This window comes from Lagopus leucura, unplaced genomic scaffold (assembly GCF_019238085.1).
Source record: "Lagopus leucura isolate 7727_CA_CO unplaced genomic scaffold, USGS_WTPT01 Super-Scaffold_100033, whole genome shotgun sequence".
In the NCBI taxonomy this organism is placed as follows: Eukaryota; Metazoa; Chordata; class Aves; order Galliformes; family Phasianidae; genus Lagopus; species Lagopus leucura.
This window is the reverse complement of record NW_024962282.1, coordinates 6,187,500-6,207,410: the sequence shown is the minus strand read 5'-3', so window position 1 is coordinate 6,207,410 and position 19,911 is coordinate 6,187,500. Positions and strand designations below refer to the sequence as shown.

The following is a 19,911-nucleotide window of genomic DNA, read 5'->3' as shown; positions in this document are numbered from 1 at the left end:
AAGTAGACAGTCAGATGCCAACGCATCAGAAGTGATGTGCTTTGCACAACCTCCACCTATTGACACCAGTTCATACCAACATGCATTTTAATCTTGATTATCTAAGAGGTTTTATTGTTGGTTGTGGGGTTTTTTGTTTTTTTTTTTGTTTTTTTTTTTCTGCTTTCCAGAATTTTGTTTTATTTGCTGATCTCAAGAGCTTTTCCAAAGAAAAATCCAATGACTTTTCGCTTTATTTTCAAGGTTGTTTACATGCAAAATCATCTCCTTGGTTGTTTCTGACAGAACATTGGTTTTCCTTTCACCTTCAGTCAAAAACAACTCCCTTCACATCTGTCACCAGCTGCAGAGCGGGCAAATGTACCGGCTGGTAACTGCAGCAGCTTCCTTGGCATCGCTGTCTGAGTGACTGTGGAGAGGGTGAAAATGAACAGCAGTTTGTTATTTCTGTGGGAAAGGACCACGGGAAAAGGGAAAAGGGCACCTGGCAAAATTCAGAGGTGATAATAAGGAGGAGATGTGTGATGGGGGGGCCTGGATTGCTGCTACCTGATGTCAAACACCTCACAGATGTACAGACAAGGTTACTGACCTCACCACAGAATCACAGAACCCCATTATGGTTTGAGGTAGAAGGAGCATTTATAGACAATCCAATGCAACCCTTCCCATGGGCAGGGACACTTTCCACCAGACCAGTTTGTCCTAAGCCCCATTCACTTGGGGCATCCCTGGTCAGCCTGTGCCCTTACCACCACATAGCAAAGTGTTTCATTCTCACATCCTATCTAAATCTACCCTCTTTTATTTAAAGCCCTGACCCTTTTCTTGTCAGTACAATACTCTTATAAAATTTCTGTCTCCATCTTACAATTCCCCTTTATGTACTGAAAAGCCTCAGTAATTTCTTCCCTGAGCATACTCTTCTTCAGCCTGAACAACCCAAGCTTTCTCAGCTTTTCTTCATAGCAGAAGTGCTCCAGCCTTGTGACCATCCCTCATTATTCTAGGCAATGCGGGCAGCTGGCATATTCCTCCTATTTTTAGTGGTTTTATACTGAGATGTCTGGTTGAAAACAATTGGCCACTGGGAAGATGCAATGTCCAGACAAGGGGTGTGCTTGAATCATTTCCTGAATCCTGAATGGATTGGGTCTTCTGATGAGCTGTGCCATCAGCTTAGTCCAGAATAACAACTCTACAATTAGAAAAGGATCTTAGCTCATTTCCCTGGGTTTTATTATTTTTTCGTTACTGGCTTTTATATGGCACATCTTACCTGTAAATCTTAATGTCAACATTACTTCAGATAAAGCACAACAGAGTGCCAGGCAAGCTCAGCAGGTAGAAATAGAAATTACCATGAATGCGGAGACAAAAATCAATTGAGATTGCACACATCTTCCTGCCACCTTGCAGTCTGACCAAAACATTTGATTTTTTAGCTCTGCAAACCACCCCTGAGAGCACAGCTTTTGGCAGAGCACACGCACCTGCTGTTCAGAAAGCTCTGGTACAGCCACATATAGCAAAGGTCCTCATTGCTGCTTTCTCTCTCCTTCTCCTGCACTTCTGTTTTGACCAGGCCTGAATTGCTGCTTTAAATAAAGAATAATAAGAGCAGTAATAATAAAGGAGGGTAACCACCACTGCTGTGAAGCAGCACTGCCCTCTGGAAGGCAGGTTGACCCACCAGGAAGCCCAAAAAAGAAGAGCTCTCACCTGCGCTTGCGGCCCATTAGATTTTGGATAAATTTCTGAACCTGAGCGTTTCCTCTCATCTTGCTGTATTCACTGGTGAACAATCCATCTGAGTGCCTCTGAGTTCTGCAGCAGGAAAAAAACAACAGAATGACTGCAACTCCCAGCCATGCAAATTATCTCAGCGCTCGGAAATTTCTCCACCGTTTGGGAGACCTGTATCCCTCCCCTTCTGTCTCCTCCCATCTTCTGCATCCACTGGATGAGGCCACCACTGAGTCTGGCATTGGAATTGGAAGAAACTCAGCCCCATGGACTTCTCATTCATTGCTGGAATCTCATCTCCCACTCTCCCTGTGCCAGGAGGTTGGATTCAGCTCCTTCCTACCTCTCCTTGAGGCCCACCAGGTGTTTCACTAGCTGCTGCACAAAAGCGTTGTCATTCATCTTGCTGAGCTCACTGTGGAAAAGCCCATCAGCATGTCTCTCAGTCCTAGAGATGAGAAGACAACGAAAGACATGGTTTTAAAACTGGAGAATAATGGGCACTTAAAATTGCTCTCTCAAGAAAAGAGGGTCCCAGGCAAAGATGGGTAAGAATTTGTGCTGATTTGGCAGTTTCACCAAAAGAAAAAATACACATCTTAAGAAGTTAAAAGAAATCTCTCTCCTAACCATCACACAGCAAAACCATGCTCTTGTTTCTTGCTAGTATCGTCAGCTTATCAAAAGGATGTGGGGGTTTGAGGATGTCTGGTTAACACTTAACTGAGCACAAAAGTGTGGGACAAGAGAATGGAGGAGGAAGAAAAAGAACATCCAGACACACAAACCCTGAGGACAAGGTAGGTTATGGTAGTCCTACTACATTCAGCACTCACTGGTGGCTGATTCACAAAGCACTGACAAACGTGCTCAAAACCTCAACGATGTTCAACCAAAGCCAGCAGGCTCCAAAGCAGGCTGAGCAGTGGGTGGGATAAAAGGTCTGGGATGCTGACGTTGGTCTGGACCAGCTTCAGGAGAGGGCCCCTCATGTGAGTGTGTGTCTACAGCAGTGATAGCATTATGGATAGTGATAGCTAGGCCAGGCAGTAGTAGTGGCCACGGAAGGGCTGCAAGGGTCTTAGCTCTGCCCTGCAGCCTAAGACCTTTAGTTACTCTGGCCTTAACTGCTCTATTTAAACTATTTAAAAGAGAATTCCCCTTTTACCAAGTACTTAGCAGGACAACAGATTCAGAAGTGTCTTTTTTTATGTAGTTTGATCTGTTTGGGGTCATGATTTTAGTTCTCAGTGAAGTCCAATCAATGCTTCCACACTTAAGCAAGAAAAACAATGTTTACGATGTTTACATTCATTGAACTAAATCCATCTGGGGAAGAAAAACAGAACAACAACCGAGCAGCTGCAGCTTCTGGAAGGAAGATGAAAAGTTGGCATTATGGCTGGCAGGCTCTTCCGACAAAACAACACAGAGAAAAGGAAGCAGAGGCACAAGGAATGCTTACCTCTCTTGGGATGGAAGAGATGCTGAGAAGTGCGACAGGACGATCATGGGAATAATTAGCCGACTCAGAGCAGTCATCAAGGAAACCATGTTGGCTCCTGAATTAAAGCACAAAGTTGTATGGTGGGTGGAACGAATGACCTGTATCTTTGGTAGAGATCATATGCCACAGAGAAGACATGGCTACATAAATAACATAACTCTGACTAAATTAGGCAGGAATTCCTGCCAGCAAAGATAGCGTTTCTTTAAAATATGAAAGATGAACAATTCAAGTCATTCATGTTGCCAGGAAGTCGTAGCTGTCACTCTACCATCATGACCAGCATGCCATTTTGGAGCTTGGACCCAAGGGTGCCTTTCATAGACGATGTTTGTGCTGGGACTCAGTATAACACGCCTTGAATACGCAGGGAGAATGAGTTAACATGAGATAATTCATTGGTGATACCACCATATGAAATAAACTCCACTCTACTATAAGCGCCTTGAGAACTGAGTCTGCAGGGAGAGGATTTCAAACAGCTAAGAAAACTTCCCGCACCACACTGACAGTTAGCAATATACCTCGAGGGTGTCCAGGAGAAATCTATTTTTCTCCACTTCTAAATTATCAGGCAAAAAAAATTGGCCTGTAACAAAGAACTCACCTACACATAAGAGAAGGAAAAGCCCCACACTTGTGCTGATATCCATCCCTCCTCTAATCTTTCAAGAGGGAAAAAAGAAAAAACACACGTTTTCAGTAACAACAACAGCTTGCATTTTGTTTTCTTACTGAAATAAGAAGAAAATTGCCTTTTGTTCATCGCAAGCCATTGCATTTTCTTCCCTTTTACTTCCAACCTCTTCTCATGGCTCCGTGCCTGCAGAGATGCGTACGTGCCTTTGAAAGAAGATGCTCACATTTCCCCAAGGGATACCCAGAAGCTATGTCTTTAATTTGAAATACTCTTCTTTCTCCTGCAAAGGAGTGGGCTTTGGTTTCTTGGCTGCACTCTGGGAAATTCTCGGGCACTCCTTGCTAACCTAATGTCAAAGCTCTTCCAATTTGGTTTTATTCCAGCCTGAAACTCGACAGTACAAAGAGCATTAAAGGACTTTTGGTTTCCTGAACTACTTTCGTTCTCCCCGCACTCCTGGAGTAATTTTCTACTCTAGAGATGCTGCAGGATGAGATGGGGCAAGAAGAGGAAAGACAAAAGAGGAGATTTATACAGACGTTTGTTTGCAGCAAGCCATGGCAACTATTGAATACGAGCGGCAGAGCAGAGAGGTCTTGCAGAAGAAGTTCATGGTTAGAAATCTGTGAGCTCCATCTCACACGCTTTTGATGCTTTGGGTTTTGTTTTTCCTGCCTGATTTCGCCTCAAAGGAGATGAAATTAAAAAATAAAAATAAAAAAGTAGAAAGGGCATTTCAAATATGACAGCGACAGCTGTTGGGGAACTTCTCCTTTATGTCAGTAACTTTATATTGCATTGTTGAATTGTTCTGATCATCCAGACCTAGGGAGGAGGTAGATTTTCAGTTTCATAACTTCCATCATACACCTCCAAGCTTTTATTGCCCTCCTCAGCAATGCTGGCTTTCAGTGAATGCAAACTCCTTCAGTTGCAAGTGCTTTTGGCTGAAAGTGCCCATCAACCCAGTCAACCTAAAACTAAGGACCATGTCTCTCTGGTCCAGCTGCTGTTTGGTCTTTGTTCTTTCCTCTATCTGCTCCAGAGGAACAAAGCCTCATCTCTTATCAGCACAACTGCTCAGGAGATGGATGTTCTCATGGCAATGGCTCTGCAATCCAGCACCCAAACCTGCACAGCAGGGAGGATGCAGCCCACCCAGCCTGAGCACGCCAGCACAGCAGTACTTACCACAAAGTGCTTGCTCTGGTCTCAGCCAACTCACAGTGTGCCACTGGCCCACTTCTCTCCACAGCCCCCTATAAATCTACAGCCCTTATCAAAAGCAATTATTTGTGTAACGAGATGAACATGAGCAATTGTAGTTAACAGCAAATAATGTATCCGGGTTGAAATGTCCTTTTAATTACTCTTGAAACCAATCATGTCTTTCACAGCAGTTCAGTGGGCCGCATTTCTGCTGATGCTTCTGTTTGTGTGTCTAATCACAGTAATTTGTTGGGCAAACACCCCTGTACCAATTGATTCATTATTATTGGCATCATTATCTCTCCTCCTGGCTTTAATTACTTCTTGATAGGAGCTTCATCTTCTGTTCTTCCTTCCTTTTTAAATTCTGGCATGGGTTTTGTTTGCAATTACCAAGACGATTCAGTGCATATGATCTGGCTGAACAACAAGTAGTGTTTCCTCGGGCAAACGCTCTCCAATCAGTGCCAATGGTGGGGCAGGAGAAGACAGTGTTTTTCAAGCTGTGGTTTCACAAGCACAACCGCTACAGGTCTGGCAAGAGCAAATTGTACTACAGATTCAAAGGAGGGAGAATACTGATGCATACATAGAAACACCCTGGAAATACTCCCTGCCTTTGCTGGGTTTTAAAGTTCGCAAACACTACTGCTACTGATGACATAGAAATGGTGGGAAGAAGATAGGACTACGACTGTTCTCTTTATTTATACTGTATGAAGATGCTTGGAAGTGGCATCAATGGTGATGGGATCAGATGGAACTCCTGGGGTTGCCAGGCAAGAGAGGAAAAGAGCAAGGTGGAAGAAAAGAGAGGAGACCAGAAGAACAAGAACTGAAGGAACCCAGTTTATCTGCTTAGCAACAAAGAACGGGGTTTGCCTTGTGGCAGTGGCAGAGAGTGAAAAGGTGGGATAGGAAGGAGCGTGGCCAGGCCTAGTGCTGCTCTGGCTTGGCACTGATTAACACAGCATGGAGAGACCCGTGATGAGCTGCATTAAGGAAATCCCATTGCAACGGTCGTAAGGGCTATTCACAGCCTGCTGTCAGCTGAAGTCACCCTGGTGAGAGACAGAGAGGATAGCAAGCCTGCAGTGTGACATGCATCAGCTTATAACTCTGTTGTCCACCAAAATGCATCTCCAAAAAGCTGTAAGAGCAAGCCAGGTCTTCTAGTATATTGTTGTTGTGCTTCTTGTGTGTTGTGTGGATGTTGTAACTCCTGCTGTGGGCTGGGAAAGCCTGTTCAGCCTTTGGGGTGTCTGCTTATCCAGGGCAGCCCTTACAAGGTAGCATCCGTTGTCAGTTTGTCCACTGTCCATACCTGGGATGTGTTACAGCAGCAACTCAGGATCTTCAGGGATTGCTCTTCATGGATAGACCTTCCTTGGCCAAAAAGCCCCTACAGCCTTTGTGCTGCTCTTTGAGATTGGTGGCCCTGAGATGGCTAAGTGCACAGGAGCCCAAGTGGGCTGAGAAGGTTGCAAGAGACCATCTCATCCATTACACAGGTCCAGCAATGCCATCACGAGCCCTGATGAAGCTGTCAAAGGGAAGCCCGCCTTTGAGGAGCGCAGCCTGTGCCAGCATCCAGCAGAACGCCCATGGATGGCATGGGAATTTATTGAGGTCAGACAGTACACCGAACTGTGTGGCTAAATCCTTCCTACGTAAAAGTAAAGTACCCTTTAATCAGCTTACAGGGTGTTCAGGAACTTCTACCTCCCCCGTTCTTTCTTTTTTCTTAACATGTATGTGTGTGAGCCCATGTGTGTCATAAAGATTTTCTCTTTCACGCTTTCAGGTGAGCCCTCCCCAACACCCAGGGCCTGGCCACAACGCTGCTATCTACAGAATGAAGGTTGGAGGTGTTTTCTCAACCCTCAAATCTGAAAGAGAATGGACCCTAATTGGAATAAGGGGATTGACTGGTGGATTTAGCCTCCCAGATACTCCCTTCTTGCACAGGATGGTTTCAGGAGTGGTTTTAATCTTTGCCACCTGATCTGCAATTTTGGCTGCAACAGACAGGAGTGGGATATGGTGAGGGCAGCTGTAGGTGGTCTGGAGAAATGGAGAGAAGAGGACAATTAGAATACACGGCTAAGTGGGACCTCAGAAAAATGCCTACTCAGCTCCCACATCCCAGGGTGGACTCAGTTATTCCCAGATCCTGAGCAGGGTAGGCAGCATTCCTTGTCACCCCTGATACAGAAGCCTGACAAACTATTGCAGTCCCCTTTGGAGGCTTGTGCTTAAAGCAAAGCATAAAACAAAGGGGAAAGCTCTCTGTTTTGTTGGCATCCCTGTGCCTCTTGTCTGTGCAAATGGTCTACAGCAAACCCTAAAGGATCCCCCTGTGAGCAGGGAGTATGCACCTTCCCGTGCTCAGTATGATAAATATCTGGGGTTCATTCAAGTCCCAGCCTTGGAGAGGGAGAAGGAAGGAGAAACATTCCTTGAGGCTACGCATCCCTCCGGAGCAGCAAGTGATGTAGCAAGGAGCAAATAACCCCAAGCAAAGATGTTGGAATTTAGAGTTCTCAGAAGAGAGAAGTATCTCCCCCCATTCTATCATCCTCTAGGGATGTGAGGAATGTGCATGGCTCTGTCTGTCTATCTGTCTGTACTGCACTCAAATCCTAAGATGTTTCAGGATTCCCTTGGATTGCTTATGCCTTCCTGCTTTCTTCTGGGCAGCAGAGCCCAGAAAGGCATGGCAGAGATGTGCTGTGCTTTGGCATATCATTCTTCTGGGTTGCACCTGCTTAAAGACAAAGTTAAATATGGGGGATGAGAGGAAATCACTGGCATAAGATGTCACATTCCTGAAAGTGTGCCCATTTGCTCTGAAGTCTGGAAGATGCTGGACATGCTAGTTATCTCTGAAATTGACAGCAGTACCTGTGGGGAAGGACAGCAAAACCTTTGTGTGAGGAGATTTGGGCTGTGCTAGAGCAGACCTCAGCTATTTGGATCAAAGCCATATCTGCTTTGAGCCAAACCCTTGGGTGAAACCTGCCACAAAATCCAGTTCTTTAGGAATAAAGTATTAGGTACTTGACACACACAGGAAAAACAAAATCCTTTGAATGTTTTGCTAAGAGCTGGGAGGAGGGGGGGTGATGGCACGTCTCATCTAGCATGCTGGCAAATGTACTGCTTTCCCAAGGGACTGGGATGAGAGATGCTTTGGGAGCAAGCCAAGCCATCCCTTATCCAACTGCTTGGGGGAGGACAACGTGCAGGGACAGGGCTGCCCAGGCTGTCCTTGGGCTCTTGGTCTGGCATGGCTTTTCCCAACTGGACACTGCCTTGTTCCTTAATGCAGAGGAGCTCTGAGCACAGGCTCTCTGCAGCAGAGCTCTGCGCTAATGCTTCCCATGCACTTGGCTTTGCCACAGCTCTAATTGGCATCAGCATCTGTAATCTCAGCCTCCAGCTGTTTGCTGTGTCTGGGGAAGAGGAGAAAGTACTTTGGGGAATTAATTTTAAGTATAAAGATAACATGCTCCATGACCTAGCTGGCGGGTGGCCCGGCCCAGCTGTTCCAGGTGTGCAGTGCCAGCAGTGAGCATGGCAGCTCCCAACACCTGGATGTCATTTTGGTGTCAGGTGTCAGGGACCTGACAGGGTTTGTGAGATAAGTTCCTTCTGAGGCTCTTGCTGATCACAGGTGTGCCTTTCCATGCCTGTTTGATACCGTGCACGTCTCCTTCCCAGGAGCTTTTTCTTAGGGAATAGCCCCAGTAAGCTCACTGATGTTTCAAGGGCAGGAGGGGCTCTCGAGCTACATTAATTTGATCCATCCTGTGACACAAGCCCTTGTATTTCAGGAGGTTACCCTTGTATGAGATCAATTATATGGCTTAGTCTGAAGCCAGGCACCCACAAAAACATCTAGATGTGATTATAAGCTAAAAGAGACAGTAAATCTCCCTGCCTTCTCTGTAGCTTCTTTCCCACAGCTAATCACCATTAAAAATGCATGAGATTCTATGACTTACATGGGTTTACATCCCCGTAGCTTCTTGGAGGGGGGGGCTTGGAGAGGCTGGAAGCCCGGAGAGCCCTGCTGTCTTCTTCCCTCCCTGGCAAAGACAGGACACTGTCTCGGTCTCTTTTCTTGGAAATGCATTACAGGCAGATTTTGAAGCAGGACAGTTTCGCTGTGGATGGTGCTTTCACAGAGAATCACTCAGCTAAATATGTCAAATAAAAGGAATAGGATTGGCAGTAAAAGCTCTTTATTTTCCTCCCTTTGTTCTGAACCTGAGGACAGCCTCAGTGATGTGTTGCCCAGCTATCAGGGTACTATTCAACAGCTGACTTCAGGCAAATTTGTGCTGAAATTTTGACAGGTAATTTTGTTCTCCTTTTCTACGTAAAAATTCAGTACCTCAGGCTTGAACAACCACAGTGATCAAAGTTCTAAGTGCCTTGGGACATTCTGAGACATCATGTCTCACAGGCAACCTCCCTGGTCCATTGAACTGATTAACAAAGCAGACTCGCTATAACCTGAGCCTGGGGAGCCTTTGGGGTTCTCCTTCTGCCTCCTTGGCTCCCTGCTGGGGTTGAGCTCAGAGCTGGCTGCTGGGCAGTGATGGTGGCATTGCACTCTCTAGCAAAGTCCTTGCATGCCACAGGCCGTGGTTGCAAAGAAGGAAAGAAGGAGGTCCTGGAAAATACTGAACACCAGAGTCTTGTTACTGAAGACTCAATGTGAATCTGCAGAGGGTCTCTTCCCTTCCTGATGCAAGGGAAAGAGCCATTATGGGCAGATGGTTCTTTGATGGACTGGTCTTACGTGACGCTGGGGTGGTTCTGCTGGAAGAAATGTGCCACTGTTCACCCCTTGTGTCCTTCACAGTGCCTGCTTAGTACAGAATAAAGTGTTTTTTGTATCAAGAAAAGCAGCTGCAGGTGATTTCACAACCTCTCCAGCCCTTGGACTGAGCCCAAAGGGTGTGACAGTGTGCCTGGTTAACAAGGACATTCTGCAAACTGTATACCCAGGCAAAAAAAACACTGTTCAAAATTACCTATCTCATCAGGAACTCTTCAAAGGTGCTCTTAAATATTCACCGTCCATCACTCAAACATCCCAGCCCTGGCAGGGATGCCTAATGATGCTTCTTGCTTTCTGCAAGGGTGACACACAGCTCTGCCGTTTGCATTTTTGTGCTTTTTATTTTTGCAGTGATATGAGATGACTTCTTTGGGTGCGTTGACGTGTTGCCCTGTCTCTTCTGCTATGAGCACAGTTCCTCTTAGCCAAGCAATGGACTGTGTCTAATGCTCCAATCTACTAGCAGAGAAGAGAAAGCTTTCTGGGGACACTCACAGCAAAGCTACCAAAACCTTCTAGCTCACGACTGCTTACATGGAGCTGGGGATGTGGTTTACAACCACTGTATTTGCTAAGGGTGCGCTGCGGGCAGCACACACAGAGAAACCACTGGACTTAGAAGCAGTGGGCAAGCATTGCTGTAGCCTGGGAGTTTGCACTGGAAGAACTGCCCTAATAAGCGCCTTGCATGGCTGCTCTCTTTTGGAAGTCAAAAGATATATTTCACATTAGATTAATCTACTCCAGGATTAAACTGGTCTAGGATTAAAGCACCGCTAGCCTGGCAAAAGGACTTCCACGCAGTTTAGAGCCATCCTGCGCTAACCCACGGGGAAAATCAAGATAATTAAAACAAATTGAGTGTTAAAATAGGTTAGACAAATGGCATTAATCCCTGTGGGAAGGCAGAAGGCCTGCAGTTACAATTCAGTCCTGATCCCTGTGCTGCTCAGGGTGGTTAAATAGAAATAAATTAAGGGCACTCTGTCCACAGTTCCACTAATGCACCTCAAGGCCTCCCTTGACTAGTTTGAGCTGTTTCCTTGGAGCCCAGAAGGGCTCTGCTACAAGTGGTGTTGCCAAACCAGCTCTTCTTGACCTGAGAGATGAGCAGCCCTGTTTGTGCCCACCTGTGCAGGAGGTGAATTGTTCCAGAGGAACGTGGAAGCTCCAGGCAGAGCTGAAGGCCGGAAGGAATCCCTCTGCGACTGGCAGGGAGCCAGCAGGACAGAGCTTTGTTCTGCCTTGCAGGTTTAATTCCACATCAAAGTTGGGTCATCTCCAAGGAGCAGAACAGACTCACACACAGGGATTGGGATCAACGGGAAAATGGCAATGCTATGCGGGGGGTAGGAGGCAGCTCCCAAAGAGATGATGCTCCTGTTGATTTTGGAAAAAAGCTTGGAAATCACATCTCTGGGGACAATATTTAGCGAGGCAGAGTGCCCGCTGAGTACGTAAGCCAAGGTAATTTTCTCCTTCTCGCATATGCAGCGAGCTGAAGCAGCTGGATAAAACAGTGGGATTAAGTGCTGTTAGCTGCAGGGCAAGGATGGACCTGAGATCCAAGTCCTCGCTGCTGGAAATGGGGCTCTGGCTTTCCCGTGCTGCAGATGCTGAGGATTGATTGTGTCTTTCAAACAAAAGTAAAGGAATTTGGGGATAAGGGGCAGAGAAGGCTGGAGCGAGGAATTTTATGTCAGTCTCCTCCTGGGTTAGATGGAAGTGATATCTGGACGTTTTAGCAGCTCTGAGAAGCTTCTTGTCTCATAAAAAGCAGGCAGTAATGCAGTTTCCCCCTTCCTTCTGGTGTAAATGATCCTTTCTTGCAATGCCTTCCCTTGCTGCTGCCTTCCACAACAGAAGGCTGATCAGGATGGGATGGTCAGTGGCTGAGCAGAGGTTTGGCAGCACAGCTGGAAAGATGCCCATTGATGGAGGATGAGGTCTCACATCTCCCAGCCCACCTGAGCTAGAAATGGGGGTCACAGCCCTCCTGTCCTTCCCCAGCCTCTGGCTCTGCTAGAAATGCAGTGTGTTTCTCCACCAGCACAGGGGTCGATGCAGTGATATGCCCTCTGAGGGGGCAAAGGGATCAGGTCGGGACATCTCAGTGCCCCACAACCAATACCCTCCCCCATCAACTCCTCATAGGGAAATCATTGAACAAGGTCTGCTACTCAAAACAACACAGATTGCTCTTTAGTTCCCTGATCTCCTGACTCTCTCCATTTAAAAAGAGGTAGCGTTTGCCATTTTCTGCACTTCCAGAGTCTTCACAGTCCTTCAAATGCTCTTGGAGATCAGAGCAATGATTTCTCTCATCACCGTTGGTACCAGTGCTTTGAATCTCCTGGGCAAAATCTTCAGTTCGGGCTAACTTGAAACAATTTTCTACTTGAAGACCTGTCGGTTTGTGTGTGTGTTTTTTTTTCTCCTCTAGCTTTGTCAAGGCTTTGCTAAGATCCGACAGCGCTTTGATCCACCGCCGTATTCGCAGCGCAGCGCTTGTGGGACCGATGCCTCCGCTATTTCCTAACTCCCATCAGCGCAGCCAGGCTCATGACAAGGGAGACGGCTGTGTTCGAAGCACACAAACACGGCACGGCTGGGCTGGAACGGATCTCACAGTCCCCCTTCGTCATTCCCTTCCCCCCCCCGCCTTATCCCGGTGAGCCGCTTACTGTCCCGGGGCGGCACGGGGGAGGCTCCTCCCATCACCTCGCAAAGTTCGGAGCCGGCGGAGCGCCTTCGCTTCTCCCTGCCGCGGGGGGCTGAGCCGGGGAGGCGGCGGCTCGGCGGCTCCATGCCCCGGCGCCATGGGGAACGGCAGCGCCGGGGCCGCCCCGTGCAACGGCACCGCTCCGCCGCCTCCTCCTCCTCCTCCTCCGGCCGGCCACAACATCGCCGCCCTGGTGCTGGGCATCGTTCTCATCCTGCTGATCGTCGGGGGCAACGGGCTGGTGTGCCTCAGCGTGTGCACGGAGCGGGCGCTCAAGACCACCACCAACTATTTCATTGTCAGCCTCGCCGTCGCCGACCTGCTGCTCGCCCTCCTCGTCCTGCCCCTCTACGTCTACTCCGAGGTGAGAGATGCTCGGGGGCGGCCGAGGAACGGGGGGGTGGGGGGGGGGGGCGGTTCTGCCATCCCTGCTGGCGTCCTGGACCGCTGGAGGTGACAGCAGTTGGCTCTGCACAAGTACGGCTACTCCCCCTTGTCCTGGCTGCCCCGGATGCCCCCCTGATGCCCACAGGGTCCCGAGACCCAGTGCCCCAAATGTCCCAAGCTCCCAAACCCCAAGCCCCAAATGTCCTGATCCCCAAATTCCCCAAGCCCCAGTGCCCTGGGATATCTGCTCTGGGAGCCGCTGCACTGTGAGCATCCCAATTTGCCATCAGCCAATGTTTAGGAAGAGATGGTGAGCTCCCATTCTGTATTCTGGCTGCTGTGAGTCGGGTTGTGAGGAGGTCTTTAGCCAGGTAGCAGATTGCTGTGACAAGTTGAGGAGGGGATGCTGCCTCTTTAGAGATGTGGTCACCCTTGAAGTGGCTTTGGTGGCTTCCTGTTTGATTCCTCCTGGCTGGTGTGCTCTGTTTGGCAGGCTTGGAGTCACTTCTGAAACCTGCTCCCCTCCGAGACCATGACAGCTGAGGGAAAGGGAAGCAGGAGCGAGAGGTAGGAGTGTGCAATTCAGGTGCTCCTGAGTGGTTTTGCATCTTGTTGTGAAATAGAAATAAATTGATTCTGCCTGAGGACTGATGATGCTTTGAGATTGCAGGGAGATTTGTTGCTCCTCTTCCTGGCCCAACCTGCTATTTCAGAGGGGTTTGTTGGACCTGCACGTGGCTCTCCCTGCTCCCATCGAAACTCTATTAGTCCTCAGACAAATGGAGGATAGCACCCATAGGCCAAAAGAGCTGACTTTTTGCACCTATTCTTGCAGTAGCTGGGAGTGTAGAAGACAGAGGACCTCTTTTCAGATGTGGGAAGAGCAGAGGTGTAATGCCATGCAGAGGGAGCAGCCCCAGAAAGCTGTACCTGCAGGCTCAGGATGGCTGTCAGTCAACTTTCCTGAAAGTGTGATTTTTCATTGCCATAGGATTTGTAAGAGCTTCCTAAGGGATGGAAGGGGCTGTCGTGTGGCAGAGTGGTGTTCCTGTCCCTGAAGGCCAGCACAGGATCACGCTGGCTGTGTCCCAGCATGAGTGTCTCCTCTCCTCTGCTACACCAGGGCTGGGCCTATATTTTCTTAAGCGAGGAAGGCAGCGGATTAGAGCTTAGGATGCTTTTAGTCCCTCTACCTAGTCCTAGGATTTGTTGGGACATTGTGACCTGTCTCCCCAGAGCTCTTCTAGAGGCAAACGTTCTGCTAGGGACCCATAAGGACCAGTGACAAACAGGAGTGTAAGAGATTCCCCCCTCTTTCCCCTGCACCAAGAAGAGCCCCGCCATACTGCTTGGGCTGGGTGCATTTGCTTTTCCCTGCATGTCTCAATTTTGGTCCTTAGGAAGCCTCTGTGTTTTATCATTCTTCTTAGCTATTTCTTGCTGATTGGGTTTCTGCCCTTCTTCTGCCCTTCTCTTCCTCTTCCCTTCCCCTTTCCCCTTTCCTGTCCCCAGCTGACATACCCTGCTGTGCCCCTGAGAAGCATTTCCAGCTGGCCAGCGCATTGTGGATGTCTCCCTGGGGATGACAGACACTTGCTGAATGCTCAGGATGGGTGGTCAGCCCTGCGTGAGCTTTAGGAGCCTGAGCTGCCCTGCCTGTGCCTTAGCAACGATGCTCCTTTAAGTGCACTCACTTCAGTACCTGTCCAAAACTATCAGTTCTGCGCTGTAATCCTTCGGTGTCTTTGCCTGCCTTAAGTAAATAACCAGCCCAGGTTAATACTTGGGGGTGTTGAAATGGATGTGATGAAGCTCGTCTTCCCTCAATCCAAACATTGCTGTCCTTGGTCAGCTCTGATCTTCCAACCACCATGGGAAACTGAGCTTTCAGTCTACAGTCATGCTGCTCAGCTGTAGCTGTGCCTCCTACCTGCTTTGCCCTGCTCAGCTCCTTCCCTAATCCTTGCCTGAGCCATGAAATGGGGCCGAGCCAGGAAGCTGCTGGCAGGAGCTGTGCGAGGTACAGTTATGTAAACATCTTTGCCACTAAGATCTGTGTAAGCATTTACGAAAAAGAGGAGACAGTTTTAGCAGCTCTGCACTCTTACCCTGCACCTCTACAGGTCGGAGAAGATGATTCTCTCCAGCAGGCACTCTGCCCGCAGAGCAGAAGCAGAGGCAGTCAGCTTCCTCTGGACACTCAGGAAACTTATGGAATCAGATGTAGTAGACTTTGCACTCACACACCAGGATTATTGCTGGTGCCACATCCTTCTCAGCAGGCTCGAGCTCTTCAGATCAGCACTTTCTTTGTGTTACACCCTTGAACTGATGGTTCCGTCAGCCTTGCTGATGGTAGGCAGGTACCTGGAAATCCAGCTGGGCATCTCAGGTCAGATATTAGGGAAAAATTCTCCCCCGAAAGAGTGGTGATGCATTGGTACAGGCTGCCAAAAGCGTGGTAGAGTCACTGTCCCAGAGGAGTTCCAAGAACGTGGAGATGTGGCACTGAGGGACAGGGTGGGGGTGGGTGAGGGATCTTAGAGGTCTTTTCCAACCTTAGCAATGTTAAGATTCTACAGCCTCCTAATGTTTGCAGCCTGCTACTTTCTGAGCATTGTATTTTGGATGCCATCCCCGCCGAAGTCCTCTTCATGTGCTCCCATTGAGCCTTCTCACAGGGATGGCAAGAGGACAGCTATGAAGCTCCTGTGTGGCAACAGAGAGAAGCATGTATTTTTATCACATGAAATAAGAGTGAAACCTTGCCAGATCTGTGCAGAGAATGCCTTACAAAAGACATAGGCTGGCTCATGGGGTTATATTTGCAGCTTTGTTTTATTTTGGTAAGGAAGACAGCTTGCATGCTTTGCTGTGCAACTGCCTGGCTGTCTCTTCTCAGCACCAGCACTACTGGGAAAAAAAATGGAGGGTCTCATGCAAAAAAAGCAAAGAATGTGGGGGGGGGGGGGGGGAAATTAGAGTTGTTCTGGAGCACTTGTTAAAGGCGGCTTGAGCTGTTTGTGATCCGTAAAGCTTTACACTGTGTACCTTGATGGGCTAATCTTCTGCAACCTGCTGTAATGAGGTACCATTCGGCCACATGACCAAGCAAAGCCAGCTCTGCCTCTAATCCAAAGTCACTCCTCCACCAGAGGGATTCCAGGCACATTTTGTGGGAGTGCTCAACTTCCAGGGCGCCCAACACGAGCTCCACAGCGAAAGCTCTTGGAAGTCCTTGGAAGGTGCTGCAGGTCAGCAGCTCAGGGCCTGTTCAGAACCCATTCATTCCATGAAACCACAAATGGGTTTTGAACACCACAGCCCAGAGTCAAATTTTCTCCAATGAAACTGGACAGGATCCTGGTGAAGCTTTGGTAAAAAATGTGAGGGTTGTGTTTCAGGATTCAGCTCCCAAATTCTGCTTGAAGCAGCTGATCTGCCCTAGAGAAAAGCCCAAATGAAACTCCCAGGTCTGACTCCACTGTTCTTCTGGAAGCTGATGGGGCCTCTCAAGGAGATGGGTGTATAAAAATAGCCCAACAGTTTCTCCAGAGTCTCCTTTGGCTTTGCAGCTCCACTAATCATAATCCTGTGTGTGACATCAGTGCTGACTGATACTAATCCGGGAGAGTGCCTGCTCCTGGAAATGCGAATGGGGAGGACCATGAATGTCAAAAACCTCAAGTTTGCACAGGTCTCTAGACAGCCAAAGAGCACAAGGAGACACAAAGTGCTTGGACCAGACTTAGAAAGACTGTGCTTCAAGCAGGAAGAGCCCTGAGGGAATTTCAACCCTAATATCTCTGCTGGAGCGCCAGACAGAGCTGTCTCAAAGGCTGGTTCAGAAACACAGCACAACTGGAAACCTTCAGTCCAGTGGTGCTGCTTGGGGCCACAGCTGGGAGAAGAAGCCTTTGGTTTGGTCCCTGGCCAGTAGTGCTGGCCTCCTGGTACCCGGCACAGGGTACAGATGTACCTCAGGAATGCAGGAGCAGAAGTCAGGGGACAAGCCCTGCCCAAAGGATGCTCCCGGGGGCATTTTATACACGTATATGCAGAGCTGTTTCCCTGCATGTTAGAGGCACCTACTGACCAGGGATCTTGTCGTTAAGTTTCAGGGTGGCGTGTGGTCCCTCAGCACTGTGCTCTGCGATGCCCTGATGACCATGGATGTGATGCTGTGCACAGCTTCCATCTTCAACCTCTGTGCTATCAGTGTGGATCGGTAAGTGCCTTCCTCCTCCTCACGCCGGAGGAGAGGGCTCATGTCTCTGCATCAAGCTGCTGCCATTCTCTTACCTTACCCTACTAGTGGTGCCACCTTCACACAAGCACCGACCCACCTGTGTTGGCAGGTTTATTGCTGTTTCAGTCCCGCTGAACTACAACCGGCGACAGGTCGACCTGCGGCAGCTGATCCTCATCTCCACCACGTGGATATTCGCCTTTGCTGTGGCATCCCCAGTCATATTTGGCCTCAACAATGTCCCAAACCGGGACCCCAGCTTGTGCCAGCTGGAGGATGACAACTACATTGTGTACTCCTCCATCTGCTCCTTCTTCATCCCTTGCCCTGTCATGCTGGTGCTCTACTGCGCCATGTTCCAAGGACTCAGGCGCTGGGAAGAAGCCAGGAAGGCCAAGCTAAGGGGTGGCGTCTACGGGGGCAACAGAATGCTCTATCACCCCTCACCCTTCATTGAGAGAGAGCGGGTTGGCACGGAGCCGGACGAGTACCACCGTTATGTGCACCCTGAGCACCCCCTTTCTGGGGACTATGTGATGAGCAATGGGCTCCAGACTGTCTCCTACCCACACCTTAAGTACCCACACCCGGCGCACAGTCAGAAGCGGGCCAAGATCAACGGCCGGGAACGGAAGGCCATGAGGGTACTGCCTGTGGTTGTTGGTGAGTGGCCGGTGGCAGAGGCTGGTCGAGGACGGTGAGAAACGTGCTGTGTGGTCCGACAGGGTTTAGGATTTTGTTGAACCCAGTCCAGGGAGTGCCTCAGTCTCCCTTTGATCCAGAGTAGCATCACTCCTGGGAAAAAACACACATAGGGTGTTTTTAATTCAACCTTCACTTCAGCTGTCAGCTTTGTGACTCCTGCTAACCCAAAGACGACACACAACTTACACCTTTTCTTCACTAACATTTAGGAAGTTGACCAAAATTTTTGTCATGGAGAGATCGTAGCTCTGCGTTTGTTAACTCCAACCCTTTTTAACACAATGCTTTCTCTCTTTAATTTTCTCCTTCCAGGTGCTTTCCTCTTCTGCTGGACACCTTTTTTTGTGGTCCACATTACGAGGGCTCTCTGCAAGTCCTGCACCATTCCCACTCAAGTCACCAGCATCGTCACCTGGCTGGGTTACGTCAACAGCGCTGTCAACCCCATCATTTACACCATTTTCAACACCGAGTTTAGGAACTTCTTCCGCAAAGTCTTGCACCTTTTCTGCTGAGCTCACGGAACTGGAGGGAACAACCAGGATATCTTTGTATAGTTCATTAAAGATCTATTTCTGCCTAAGGTCTGCTGTCTTTGTTGGGGAGGAAGGAGAGAAGAAAGATGCTTCCAGGATGGCAGCTGGAGGACGGTGGTTCCCAGCCCTGTCTCCACTGCGAGGAGTTGCAGGCGAGTGCAGTGGTTACAGCTGGGATATTCCCCCCACTGGAAGCTGCAGGCGTCGCCGCTTCTTTAACACTCGGTGCTTGACGTAGACATCAAGAGACCCCACAAGACAGTGGATATTGCACAGCATGGCAATCTTCTGACTAATGATTTTCATGCAGGGCTGTTGCTTTCCAAGGGGTAATTTGTGTGCTTAGAAATAAAAGACTTGCTGGGAGGTCTGGGGGTTTTCTTCGACTAAGGATAACGATTGCTTTGCCAATTTATCATCAACAAATAAACAGCTTACGTTGCCACAACAACTATAATGCAGTCTTACAAGTTCAGTGTGCTGTAGGGGGTAGCTCCCCCAGATGCCAGGGCCCTGATGAGAAGCTTCTAGAGAACTTTAATCACACATGAGTCATACCTACACATCTTCATTTAGGACTCTTGTCCCACTCACGCTCTTCAGAATCTCCTTAATCAGAAGATGCAATAAAAACAAAATTCAGACTGTAACCAAAGCATTAGATACACTCATCCACAAGCTGCGTAGTGACGATACTGGAGAGCTTTTTGCATTGGTATAAATTGCTGCTCAGTTATCTGCACAAACGTGGGTTTGGCAAGCACGGATGAGGTATGGCTGAGCTCATGTCTTTGCGTAGCTGCAGTTGTCCCTGAACCAACACACAGCTCTTCTCCCAGCCCAGCACTGCTCTGCAGAGATGTTCCTCTGGGGAGAATGCAAGATGCAGCTGAGAACAAATGGGTGCTTAAACTAAACAGCACAGGGTGTTCAGCACGACGCACTGCTTCCTTTAGTCAGAACCTCAATGCACAATAGATGGAGGCAAGAAACCTAGTAAATTAGTTGTGTTGTTGTGGGTTCAATTAAGAGCATCTTTTCCATTAAGTAATTATCTTAAAGAGTTTTCTAACTGGCACTCGTCGTGTAAGAAGAAATGACTGCAAATACTGAAGAATGACTTTGGGGAAGCTTGAACAGTGGGTACGTTGCTTGCGATGGGTTTCTACAGAATTGCCTGTTTTCCTCCCCAGAGTACTCTGTGTGTGATTTCTGTTCTCAGCCCGCAAACCTCATGCTTGGCTTCCCACTAAGGAATGGTTTCCTTCAGAGGAGGGTGGCACACTGCTACCTTCCTTCCACCAGCACTGGTGCTCAATCTCAGCACCAAGATGAAAACTCATCTCAGTGAACGACTA

At 48.5% G+C, this 19,911-nt stretch overlaps 2 protein-coding genes across 2 annotated transcripts; one reads left to right on the top strand and one right to left on the bottom strand.

Annotated features, from left to right (window-relative positions):
- Nucleotides 1-336: 336 nt before the first annotated feature.
- On the bottom strand, nucleotides 337-3,300 carry LOC122185961 (secretin-like). The gene is made up of 5 exons (XM_042882204.1): nucleotides 3,212-3,300; nucleotides 2,090-2,194; nucleotides 1,723-1,827; nucleotides 1,494-1,598; nucleotides 337-409 (listed from the first exon to the last, which is right to left on the bottom strand). The coding sequence occupies exons 1-5, from the start codon at nucleotides 3,298-3,300 to the stop codon at nucleotides 337-339; spliced, it is 477 nt and encodes a 158-aa protein (XP_042738138.1).
- A 9,473-nt stretch (nucleotides 3,301-12,773) lies between these two features.
- Nucleotides 12,774-18,600, top strand: DRD4 (dopamine receptor D4). The gene is made up of 4 exons (XM_042882087.1): nucleotides 12,774-13,040; nucleotides 17,179-17,291; nucleotides 17,422-17,975; nucleotides 18,330-18,600. Exons 1-4 carry the CDS (start codon nucleotides 12,774-12,776, stop codon nucleotides 18,530-18,532), a joined length of 1,137 nt encoding a protein of 378 aa, XP_042738021.1. The 3' UTR covers nucleotides 18,533-18,600.
- Nucleotides 18,601-19,911: the final 1,311 nt, after the last annotated feature.

Excerpts from the sequence above, each read along its gene's own strand:
- DRD4 (XM_042882087.1), top strand. The coding sequence starts at position 12,774 with ATGGGGAACGGCAGCGCCGGGGCCGCCCCGTGCAACGGCACCGCTCCG. Across the intron at positions 17,292-17,421 it reads TGTGCTATCAGTGTGGATCG|GTTTATTGCTGTTTCAGTCC; the intron begins GTAAGTGCCTTC and ends CTGTGTTGGCAG. Across the intron at positions 17,976-18,329 it reads GGTACTGCCTGTGGTTGTTG|GTGCTTTCCTCTTCTGCTGG; the intron begins GTGAGTGGCCGG and ends TTCTCCTTCCAG.
- LOC122185961 (XM_042882204.1), bottom strand. The coding sequence starts at position 3,300 with ATGGTTTCCTTGATGACTGCTCTGAGTCGGCTAATTATTCCCATGATC. Across the intron at positions 1,828-2,089 it reads CTGGTGGGCCTCAAGGAGAG|AACTCAGAGGCACTCAGATG; the intron begins GTAGGAAGGAGC and ends TTCCTGCTGCAG. Across the intron at positions 410-1,493 it reads CAGAGCTTTCTGAACAGCAG|TCACTCAGACAGCGATGCCA; the intron begins GTGCGTGTGCTC and ends CCCTCTCCACAG.